A 12,980-nucleotide genomic window follows, 5' to 3' on the forward strand; every position below is an offset into this window, starting at 1 on the left:
CGCTGGGTTCCAGTCTAATGCTTGTTTACAGATTTCGTTTCCGCCCCTACGTAGAGTGTGGCTGACCCAGCCCCACTTCCGATCCCGAATTTCTGTTGCTATCGGCCTCTGGTGACAACGACAATGGAGCTCGTTGTTTGAGATCCAGTTGTGAGGCCACCAGGCCCGAATTATGTACCGCAGGCATCTGTTAATGATCACCTGCAGCCGTTGAGTGTTCTCCACTGATACACACCATGTTTCGCTAGCGTATAACAGCACAGATTTCACGTTAGAGTTGAAAATTCGTATTTTGGTGCGTTCACTTATCTGCATGTTTTTCCAGATATTTCTTAAACTCGCAAAGGCAGCCCTTGCTTTCTTGATCCGTGCGCCTATGTCGATCTTGGTACCGCCGTCTGATGCCATTTGGCTACCAAGATATTGGAAGCTTTTAACATTCTCCACTGGTTGCCCGGCTACTGTGAAACTGGAAGGAGTCACCGTGTTTACATCCAACGATTTGGTTTTGTTGACGTTGATGACTAAACCTGCCGAGGAGGAGCGCTCGGCAAGGTCGTTGAGCTTACTCTGCATATCAGGAGTGCAACGTCATCAGCCAATTCGAAGTTGTTTAGGTGCTCCATGATTATCGGCTACCATAGCAACCCGCGGTTTGGTTCACGGTCAATCGCATCTACTAGAATCTCATCGATTACGATGAGGAACAGTAACGGTGATTGAATACATCCTTGCATCACACCAGCTACTACCCGGATAGGGTCGGACAAGTTGTGCAGGTCTCGTACTGTGCCTCAATGAGGCCGATGATTTTCTCAGGAACCCCCTTGCGCCTAAGAGTGCCACACATATTCTCGCGATTGATACGGTCGAAAGTTTTTTCGTAGTCAATGAATACCAAGAAAAGAGACTCTTGGAAATCGTTGACCTGCTCCAGAATGATACGGAGCTTGAAAATATGGTCCACACAGGATCTTCCGGCACGAAATCCGGCCTGCTACCACCGAAAAGTCGCATCGATCGTCTCCTGAATCCGTGCTAGGGTAACTTTGCATAGAACTTTGAGAACGGTACACAGTAACATAATGCCTAGCCAGTTATCGCATACATTCAGGTCACTCTTATTGGGCATTTTCACTAAGATACCTTGCATCCAGTCGACCGGGGTCGTTGCATCCAGTCGGGGTGGGTCGGTCAATAACTGATCATTCGCGTCTTTCTCAGGCATCGCTGCATTCATCTTCGCCCCGTTTAAGCGTCGTGAGATATCGTAGAGGAGGTGAATGTCCCCGGTTTCTGAGGCTCTTTCTCCTCCGCGAGCCAGAGAGTTTGCCCACGCTCGCTTGTCCCGTCAACATGAGCGTTTTACTTCCTTCTCCAGAGCCGAGTATCGTTGACGGGCTAAGACTTTGGCTTCTCTGGTTTTCGATCGCTCTATCGCGGCTTTGGCTTCTCTTCGCTCCTCTATCTTCCTCCAGGTCTCATCGGTGATCCATTGTTTTCTCTGGGTGCGCAGTTCGCCCAGATTGTTCTCGCTGGTGGCGATGAAGGCATTCTTGATGGCGGTCCATTGATCTTCCACGCTGCCACCTTCCGGAATATCTGCAGCACGCGTCTCCAGTTATTCAATGAAGGACCGTTTCACCGTGGCATCTTCCAGTCGGCGTGTGTTGAATCGTCGTTCAACTTTTTCCTCCTGCCGACGAATGCGCGCAATGCGCAAGCGTATTTCGCCGATGAGGAGGTGATGATCAGACGCGATATCGGCACTACGTTTATTCCGTATATCAAGAACGCTACGTTTCCATTTTCGGCTGATGCAGATGTGGTCGATTTGATTTTCTGTAAATCCGTCACAGGAGACCCACGTGACTTTGTAAACCGGTCTATGAGGGAAGAGCGATCCTCCGATCACCATGTCGTTATTACCACAAAATTCTGCGAACAGCTCTTCACGAGTTTGGATCGGTGGTGACGAAATCGAGGTGGATAAAGAATTTCTGTACTTGTGCTCAATAATGACCTCCGATAGCGATACCATACATACGATACATTTTTTTACCAGAATTTTTATACTCAGAAATAGTACTGAAAAAAAACTAATTATTTTCATCGTCTGTTGCCTATTATGAAATATTTAATGAGTTTGAAAGTCTAAAGAAGGAGAATTATTCAAAATATTTTGAAAGTCTGTATGACAGTAAAAACCATTAAGTAATTGCTTTATATTTGTGCTATTTTGACCTCTCCAATGAACTTTTCTCGATACATTTTATAATGAGCGAGAAAGGCATCGCTAGGTGGATTAATCTGGATTTTTTGGTAGTTTGATATCTGCAATGATTTGCAACTAGATAGATAATCCAATGTTCATAATTCAAAAGAGTAAAAGTGTTCTTACCGGTACCGTTGGAGAAACCTGTATTTCGGAGATGATTCGGAATTTTCATTCCCACTGAAATGCGCGCGTTAAAGTTCAAAGACGACACCAATTTATTCGCGAAACTGTATTGAGCTCATTGGGATTGACACAATTTTAATTAGATGCTTTTGCATTCACGATCGGAGACTAACTACATTAGCATCTATAGGTAGGAGTACGTATATTGATAGTGATAAGAGCAAAGAGAGTAAGAATACTCCGACAATGTGGATGATGTTTGGTTGCCAGTTCTACTGCATTACTTACTTCTGAACATGCCGGCCGCCTTGAAATCATTAGGATTTTAATCTAAAACTAGGCAAAATATTTCTACCGACACTGTTGTTACTGTGCTGTTCAAATGCTATCTGCTACCTACTGCTGGATTTGTTTTGACGTAGGACTTACGTCTTTCTTTACTATACTGGGTGTCATTTAGATTTTTGTAAATCGAGAGCGTTACGCTGGAAGGGAAGATTTTGAACGTTACTAGCGCCTTTATCTTTCGATGGATTTTTAAGATTTATATATCAATCGACTCGGACACTCTCCACTATTTTATCAATTTCATTTAAACTTAAGATTATTAACAATAAGCTATTGAAAATTTCAATTCTTGTCAAAGCAGGTAAAAATTTCATATGTAACCAATCCCGTGCATTCCTAACACGGACATCAGAATGCGGTATGTTACGGGCCTTCGGGTCTACCGGAAGATTTTCTTTGTGTATAAAAGAAGCAGTGCCTGCAGTGTGCGAGATTACAATTTGTAACAGCGGCGCGCACTGACGTACTTTTTGCTCGCACATTTTTCGTTTCGTTCAATCGTTCGCTGTGTTTACCTACACAGCGACAGCATGCAGTCACCAGCGGTAGAACTGCAGGTGGGTTTGCGAATATGCATGAAAGAAGCAATGCGATGGATACAATCGCCCATCGCATTGCTCGGAGTTCACAGCTAGAGGCCGATTTTAAGTTTTATTTCCAGAAGTTTTGAATAAACAAATTGCTAATAATTCTACACAGCATGAAAGTTGTCATTTCCAATAACAATGACTATAATCAAACTCCATACATCCAGAAGTTAAGTGTAAACACGTTGCGTTTATACAAGTCCTACGTCTACTCGCGGTTATGTTGAAAACATTACCCATTGCTTTTTACTTCGCTATTTTTATGTACTACTGAATTATTCAAGTGCTTGACTCATTTAATGCTGACTGTTGTCCATGAGGCGACGTTGGATGGGATATCGCTCTCACGATGCAAGTTGTGCATCACAACGACGACACTGACGACGGCTTCGATGATAACTTTCTGGTGGTTTCTGTGGAGTGTTGCTTGCTGCTCTGATACTCGAACCGTCCAATTTCTCGATACGATTGAACGGTGGCTTCTGTCTGGGAGTTTCTGCGCTGAGCTGTCCATCTTCCGTTGTCTACAAAGGCAGATTGCCGAAACGTATCGCCACCGGGGTGGCTGCGATGAAATTATCGAGACCGTTCGTCCTTCGTTGCTGAATGCTGACATCAATCGCCGCTGGAACGGAGGCCACCATGCCAGGTGACCCCCGGGAGTGCCCTATGCCTACAAGGAAGTGTCCTGGGGTCAGTGCAGCGTAATCGTTGGGGTCGCTAGTGAGAGGAGTTAGCGGACGTGAATTCAAAATCGCCGCCACTTGCTGAACTATAGTGTGTAGCTCGTCGTAGCTTAGCTGCTGGTTCCCAACGACCTTACGAAAGTGGCACTTAAACGACTTTACCGCAGCCTCCCATAGTCTGCCAAAATTTGGCGAACGGGCCGGAATGAAGTCGAACTGAATTCCTTCATCCTCGGCTGTACGGACTACGGTATGCTGAAACTGCTGGTCTAGGAACTGGAGGCGCAACTCTTCCAATTCTCTGTTGGCCCCTACGAAATTGGTGGCATTGTCGCACATGACCACCTGCGGTTTTCCACGAACCGCGACGAATCGCTTGAAAGCAGAGAGGAAAGCTTGCGTCGACAAATCCGCTATAACCTCCATGTGAACGGCTTTCGTCGCCAGACATACGAATATTGACACGAAACATTTCACTCTGCGACGAACTGGATATTTGATGTAGAATGGACCACACAGATCTACACCCAACCATTAGAAACGGCTGCAGGGTGGACTCAAGCGTACGGAAGATCGGCAATCAGTTGCTCGTGAACAGTAGGCTTGTTTCGAAAGCATGTGGCAGACGGTACGAGCCACATCGCGTGCGTTTGTGGGCCAGAATTTTTCTCTGACGGGTAGCTGCTGACGAGTAGCTGCTGACCAGCGTGGAAAAGTTTACGGTGGTAGTGTTCCACGACTAACTTGGTGAACGAATGACGATGATGTAAAATCATCGGATGTTTGCGACTCTCCGGGATAGGTGCATGAGCAAGCCGGCCGCCAACTCGAATCGTTTTTCCAACCATAATAGGATTGAGCGCATGAATCTTGGACGAAGTTTTTACTTCTCGGCTGCGAGACAAAGCTGCTACTTCTTCGGGAAAGCTATCCCTCTGGGCTAGGCGAACTAATACTGCAGTCGCTTCGTTCAGTTCCTGCAGCTTGATTATCCCTGAATGCTTGCTGGCGAGGTTGCTTGGTGAACAGTTGTGAACGAATCGACGGATGTATGCAACTAATCTAACGAGATCAGTGAACGAAGATCGAAGAGCGAAAAATTCGCTTGGCGATTTCGCTCGAGCTGGCAGCGCAACAGTTGATCGTTCTTCTGAAAGGGATTGTTCGATGTCTGGCAGAGGGACTGTTGCACGATCCTGCCGCAACAAGAGTGGGCCTTCAAACCACAACGTTTCGTATTTTAACTGTGCGGGAGTCATTCCACGCGAGATAATATCTGCGGGATTATTTGCACCAGCAACATGGTTCCATACGCCGATGCTAGTAATGTGCTGGATCTCCGAAACACGATTTGCAACGAAGATTTGCCAGCGAGATGGTGGAGAAGCCAGCCAATACTTGACGATTGTCGAGTCTGTCCAAAAGAACGGTTGGAACGTAATCTGAACGCTATGGAGGACCTTTCCGTATAGATGGCTCAATAAAAGAGCTGCGGAAAGTACGAGTCGAGGTGTTGATAGGACTTTCTTTTTCCGCTTCAGGTCTTCCAGTGGTGCAACCCTTGACTTGGCGGTGATAAGCCGAGCAGTTATTGTACCATCGCTAGTGATACATCGAAGATAAAGACAGGCACCATAAGCGGCATTTGATGCGTCACAGAACCCATGCAACTCTACCATGGCAAGATCGTTGGAAAATGACACCCAACGGGGTACGGTGAGAGTATCCAATGCCATGAGATTCCTTCGAAATTCGGTCCAGATCCGCTGTAGCTCCTCCGGTAGCAAATCGTCCCAGTCACATTTCTGCTTCCATAAAGTTTGCAGGAAAATTTTGGCTTGTACAACTACCGGACCAATCAACCCGAGTGGGTCGAAAATCTTTGCTAGCTCCGACAATACGATTCTCTTGGTAATACTTGTCTCCGATCCAATGTTTGGTATGGTGAATCGGAACATGTCGGCTGCTGGCTCCCAAATAAAATAAAGGCTTTTTACTGCAGACGTTGACGAGTCCAGTTCGAAAAAAGTCCGCTCATCCCGTAGCTCAATGGGGACGTCGGAAAGTAACTCGTTGCTACTGGAGCTCCATTTTCGCAAGACTGAGCCGGCTGAGTTCGTCAGATCTATTAAATCAGCTACAAGAGCCTTGCCTTCGTCCAGTTTATCTGTCCCGGTTAATAAGTCGTCGACGTAAAAGTCCTTCTTGACAATCTTTGCGGCGACAGGATGTGGTGTTTCGCCTTCACTTCCTAAGCGTTGCAGACACTTTGTTGCAAGGTAAGGTGCGGCGCTAGTTCCATAAGTGACTGTGGTCAACTTGTACGATTTGACGGGTTCATCAGGGCACGATCTCCAAAGGATGCACTGGAGTAACTGATCCGCACGGCGAACGCCTACCATCCTGTACATTTTTGCCACGTCTGCAACGAGTGCATGCCTCCAAAACCGGAAGCGTAAGGCAATGGTGTGCAGATCATCCTGGACAACTGGACCCACCATCAACCCATCATTTAAGGAGATTCCTGTTGTCGTGCGGCATGAAGCGTCGAATACGACCCGGAGTTTTGTGGTGGTGCTGTCAGGCTTCAATACAGCGTGATGTGGCAAATAGTAGACAGGTTCTTCTCCTTCTAGTACTTCTTCCATATGGCCCATGGACTTGTATTCCTCGATGAAGTCGAAATACGCCTCTTTCAAAGCACTGTTGGTTGCAAACCGACGCTCTAGTCCATGGAATCGCTTTAAAGCGTTGGCCTTGGAGTCACCCAATCTTTGAATGACAGCTTCCTTCTTTGGTAGAGTGACTACGAATCTACCAACTTCATTGCGGATGGTAGTTCGTTCGAATATCTCTTCACACGCTGATTCTTCCACGGACAACGTGCCTCCAGAGTGGCAAGACTCGAGCTCCCAAAATTTGGTGAGCAGATCGTTGAGATCAGGAGAAGTGATAGGGTGAGAATGGGTTCGTTGTGCTACTGTAGATGATCCAGGTACACGGCCAGAGACAACCCATCCAAAAACGGTTTCATGAAGAGTGGGTCCACCGTCGCATAGTTTGATCTTGCCTTCCGCCAGTAAATCGTAATAATACTCAGCACCGATGATCATATCGATTGATCCAGGCTCAAAGAACGTAGGATCTGCCAACATCAGGTGCTCTGGAATCGCCAAGTGCTGCACATTTACATATTCGGTCGGCAAATCGGATGTCAGCTTGGGAAGGACATGTAGCTGAATTTGCTCCGCATAGGAGGAGATTTTCAGCGACCGCGGCATTACGGTTGCTCTCACCGTTCTTGATGATTTCGTAGAAGTGCCCCCAATACCGACTATAGATAGGTGATCAGGCAATCCTACTAGTTGAAGCTTCTGGCAAAGACTCCAAGTGATGAAGCAGTATTCGGAGCATGAGTCAAGAAGCGCTCTTGCAAGCTGCATGTTTCCAAATTGGTCTGTTATGCGCACCAAGGCGGTGGACAACAGAACTTGACGAGATGGAGTGTTGATGCTCACCGGCAGTGGGTTAGTGTTATGAGAAGTGTATGGTGCCTCCGTTGGCAGTGTCGGCAGACACCTTTCGTGCAGAAACGAACTAGATGCGACGAAGAGAAACAATTCAAGCAAAGACCATACTTTTTCACCTTCTCGTAGCGTTCAGGCACTTTAATTTTCAGGAACCGCAGGCATCTAAACGCTGAATGCAGGGATTCTCCACAAAAAGGACATCGATTGGAAGACTGCATCGAGGGATGACTCACAGTTGTTTTCGGTTTGCGGAACACGGTGTTGGTGGAAGGTTTTTCTGGAGCAATTGACTGGAGCACAGAACATTGATTTCACAGGAATTCGATGAGTTCTTCGTACTTGGAAACCTCCTTGGAGCAATAATGCGACTCCCAATAGCGAAGCGTTGTCGCATCTAATCTGGAACACACCATATGAACCAGGATGGTGCTCCAGTTAGCGGTATGCTCCCCAATTTTCTCCATCATTTGAAGGTTCCGATCATATTCGCTGAGTAGGTGATTCAGCGCTTCGTAACTTTCGCGCTTCATCGGCTCTACAGCAAACAGAGCGTCTAGATGGGCCTTCACTATAAGCTTTCGAGCGTTTCTGCAGCAAATCCCAGGCGATTGCGTAGTTTGCTGATGTCATCTCCAGTGCTGCAACTTCCTGCAATGCTTCACCCACTAACGATGACCGTAAATAACTAAACTTGTCCATGTCGGACAGCTGACGGTTACGGTGGATTAAGCTCTGGAACATGTCTCGAAAAGTAACCCACTCTCGAAGACGACCGCTGAAGCTTGGCAATCGCAGTTCAGGCAACTTCACTGTCGATGTAGGATTAACTGCTGATAGCGGAGCGACTGGAGTCTGTACTGCGGGTGCAGCTCCTGGAGTGGATTCGTTCTTTAACGATCGCAAGGACGAACGCAAATCACAATAAACGTCTTCGGTTTCCGCGATTACTTCTGCGCTTTCTTTACATCGCCGTTCGGCCAGAATCTCCAATCTGGCAGTTCGTTCCTCGGAACTTTCCTTCGATTCTGCTACTCCTATTTCATCGCTACCGCTACCTCTTCGATTTTTGATCGAATCGTATAGAATTTCGTCATGGCCGCCTCCGGCATTTCTAGCCTGGTGTCGATGTGTAAGTAGTACTTCTTCTTCTTGAACCTATCGATAAAGCGCCTTACCCCATCGAAGGTATTCTGTAGCTGCCGCGCTTGCCGCTTCAATTCCTTCAGCTCACTCGCCATCTTCTATTTAGCATTCTCCGTCTATTATTGTTAAGCACTTATTGTCTGTTTAAGCCACACTAATTGAATTGAATCAATCGCCAAATAGTCTAATCAACACTTAGTCGTCACAGTTCACAGTGAATAAGCATCACCACCACTTTTTTGAGTTTGAACTACGTCCGCACTGTGATTGATTCAATCAATCAATGAAAATTGGAAGTTATATTCACAAATCACTTTTAGCACTATTAAACAGCAATTCGATTATTTCGCGATTCCTCAACGTCCCACGGGATGACAGTGACATACGAATAGGTTGACTGCAGCAGGGGAACCAACCGAGCGAACAACAAGCCAGAAAACGCCAGCAGAAACCAAGACCGTCAATCGAGAGGACACAAGGATCATATTCCAGAAAGAAAACCGCATGCAACTAAATCGATGTTGATTGGCATTGTAGCATACCACTTTTATTTATTCAATTCACCCACGAATCAAACGGTGTGCATCTCATGCATGATGCCACCACAGATCAAATCACTCATGCTTTTATACTTCCCTCTTAACTCATACAGCTTTTTCTGTCGATAACAGCCCACTGTTTCAAGTCGATAACTGCCCACTGCAACGGTATCCTAGGATCAATCGATCCTCTGATGACGGCAAGAACCGGTCACTTCCTTCTCCGGTACCGATGATCTTCTTCTTAAGATGTCGATGGATTCTTCCGGATTTCCCCGCTTTCGAGATGGCTTCAAGCTGAGGACACGCACTTCACGATGGCGCCAAGCCAATAAAAGTTCCAATTGTTCACTAGTCGATGATGGCTGGTACCCAAGCCACAATCCAATAGCCGATACTAAAGCCACCCTGCACTATTGCCTGCACTATTTCCTCAGGTTTCTCCGAATTCCAACGGTCAACCGGCTCGTACCCGGTTCAAAGGACCAAAAATGTTCTTACCGGTACCGTTGGAGAAACCTGTATTTCGGAGATGATAAGGAATTTTCATTCCCACTGAAATGCGCGCGTTAAAATTCAAAGACGACACCAATTTATTCGCGAAACTGTATTGAGCTCATTGGGATTGACACAATTTTAATTAGATGCTTTTGCATTCACGATCGGAGACTAACTACATTAGCATCTATAGGTAGGAGTACGTATATTGATAGTGATAAGAGCAAAGAGAGTAAGAATACTCCGACAATGTGGATGATGTTTGGTTGCCAGTTCTACTGCATTACTTACTTCTGAACAAAAAGTTTCAATAAGCATTTTCATTTTGCTGATGTAAGAACATATTCCAATCTCACAAATGATAAAAAAACACAATATCCAATATCCACAAAAACACAAATTGATATAAAACAAATAAAATATCAATAATAAATAAACATGGATTTGGAACCACTCCCAGAGTGCACTCTGATGTACCAATTGTTTCTCATCCGTCTCAAACACCACAAATATGTTAATTTGTTAAAACTATTTATTGATTGATCAATACCGCGGCGTTGGAAATGTGTTTCGAAAATTAATTGAAATCGATCAGCCACCTGCGGTTCGTCATCGATTCCAATCACACATTGACCCAACGGCAGTTCAGAAGGAGATCAAATCTATCACTCTCGTCGTGAGGTGGTTACATAGGTTCGTGTTTGTTCAATGAATGAATTTACAAAGAGTGTGTACTCTGAACCGCAGTGGCTATCGATCGAGGCCGCATTGCCATGCATGTTCTTCAAATAGTGAGATATAGAGATTGCATCACCACACTGTCAGACCAGGAGCTCTCGAGTGCGAGGTGTGCAATTGAAATTAAATCAGCCGTTGAAACGATAATAATTAAAGATACGTAATGAATTGATTTTAATTTAAATTCCTTACGGTGGTGTTCTTTCATCCTTTAACGCGACGACGGCAGGTCCGCTGACCGGAATAATAAATGACATTATGACATTGGGACGGGTGTGAAACGGTGCATTTCCATTGAGATATGTGTTTCCAATCCAGTGGATCTACGAAGATAGCGTACGAGTTTATTCTCATGATTTTGTGTTGAATTCATCATGTGAACACTTATAAGTAACATAAGACACAAATAGGTAACTCTGAGACTCATCAATTAGCTAACTTTGAATTATAATTCACATTAGAAGTAATGTTTTACGCTATCGAGAAAACAACAAAACAGCATGAGCAGAAAAAACTCAGGCCAGCTTTACATAAAATTAACGCATCAACCTTGCACCTATTTATGTATTCACTTTTTCGTTTCCCACCATCATCCGGGATCATCACTACGATTGACATTGCTCTGTAACGAACCAATGTTGACTTTAGATTTACACTTTCTTCGGTTCATATGTTCAACACAGGAATTTCCGATCTGTTTCATGACCGTTTCCTTTCACAGTGCATGAATAATAACAACATCCCCGAAGCACTCACAGGTGACAAAGTGAGAAATTATTCAGATTAGATGGAACACATCTCTAATCCGGGAAAACACTTTCCTGTTGGGTTCCCCTGTGCGGTAGGATACCAGCAGCGCTGCCCGATCCATCCTAATGAGGCTGCTAGATTTCGTGTTTCAGATTCGAATAAACAAGTAAGTTACTTTTCCGTTTTCTCCACTGGCTCTAGCTTTCGCCCGGTGCGTTGGTGCGCTCAAGATGTGGAATACCAGAGATAAGCGCTTATGTAAATAAACAGTCGATTGCATCGAGGCAGATCCCTCCCTTGCTCTTTCTTTGGGACCGCTCTTGGGAGAACCCGTTCGCTATCTTTCCGTTCTATCCTTCCTACGCCACCATGCGATGCGGAAAAAGCAGTGCACACAATTCGAATGAAGGATTTCCGCAGAAAACGAAATCCGAATATTTTTCATAAGGCCGCAAGCGGATCAACGTGACCATTCCGCGGCTGCCGATGTTCACGCTTCCGAGGGCCGTTGCATCTCGTGGCAAGTGGTAATTTGTAAACCAACACAAAAGAGTAAATAACAGCGCTCCTATCGGGAATAATTTGCAAAGCCATAACTCAAAGCTGCTACTAAGTCCTAACTTGGGAAGGCTGAGCTTCGCTGCCAGTTGGCAGGACGGAGAACCGCATACATATTTTCGCCACATGGGGTGCTTGTTTTGGTGACAAAAGTCGAAATAACTGCAAGTGCGATAACAGCCTGGAGCTGTTTTACTTTCCTTCTGCTGGACGGTTGCCGAAGAAGCACCCAGCCCATCGACTCGAATGGGTCTTTAAGTACTTTTAAGCGAACCATAAGTTTCTAATCGGCTGTCGTTGTTGTACCCCAAAGTGTCCCCATATGGAATTTTAGACGGCTAGAGGTTTGCTGTTGGCAGCTGGTTTATCTCCGGCCGTCCATCGATTAGGAAATTCATAAATCGTGGACTCGTGGACCCCGTACCTATAGCGAACGTATGGTTGAAAGCTACTTCAGGAAAATCGGCTTTGCTGCAAAGTCACTGCTGTTTGCAAGTTTGGCGGAGCGATAGGATTTTACTTCGTTTTTGTTACGTGATTTAGTAACTAACTGAGGACTAAGTGTTATACGGTATCGATGGCATATAAAACGAACATGTGTTGGAACAACAAATGAGAAAATATAACTTTAATTTAGCATCAAACGGTCAAACCTTCTACTTTTTAATAACTATGACATTTGACAGATCTTATGATCATTTCTGCGGGGGATGATTTGGGCGAACATTTAAATTTTTACGGCATTTGTCCCTTCAGAAACCTGTTTCTCTAAAAAAAACAATAAACTATTCTGAAGGGGCAAAAGTTATCGCGGAATAAAGCAAACGCCAAAAACATCTTTTTAAATTCCGCATGCCAAATTTGTTTTCATTGGCTTGATTAGTTCTCGAGCTATGCAGAAATTCTTCATTGGTTTCCAAGTTGTGTTGAAAATGACTCGATATCGACTCATGGAAGCAAATTATAAAAAAAATATCGTCTGGGTTACTACGATGGTTTCTTCAAACAGCTTGCTAAGGATTTTTTATTCCATATTTCAACTAGTAGAAGCATAAGTACTAGAACGCTAATTGCGCTGTAGTCATTTAAATTATTTTGCCAAATTATGTTTCAACAAGTATCAATTGGCAATAATTTATGCATCATGTGGTATAGTCCATGTTTAATTCCATCTCCAACATCGGTTTGACACTCGTAATTAC

The 12,980-nt window shown here is 44.9% G+C and overlaps 1 protein-coding gene across 1 annotated transcript; it reads right to left on the bottom strand.

Moving 5' to 3' along the window:
* Nucleotides 1-4,579: 4,579 nt before the first annotated feature.
* LOC134203959 (uncharacterized) lies at nt 4,580-7,303 on the bottom strand. Its single transcript, XM_062678796.1, has one exon. It carries the CDS (start codon nt 7,301-7,303, stop codon nt 4,580-4,582), a length of 2,724 nt encoding a protein of 907 aa, XP_062534780.1.
* Nucleotides 7,304-12,980: the final 5,677 nt, after the last annotated feature.

Source organism: Armigeres subalbatus, unplaced genomic scaffold (assembly GCF_024139115.2).
Source record: "Armigeres subalbatus isolate Guangzhou_Male unplaced genomic scaffold, GZ_Asu_2 Contig30, whole genome shotgun sequence".
Classification (NCBI taxonomy): domain Eukaryota; kingdom Metazoa; phylum Arthropoda; class Insecta; order Diptera; family Culicidae; genus Armigeres; species Armigeres subalbatus.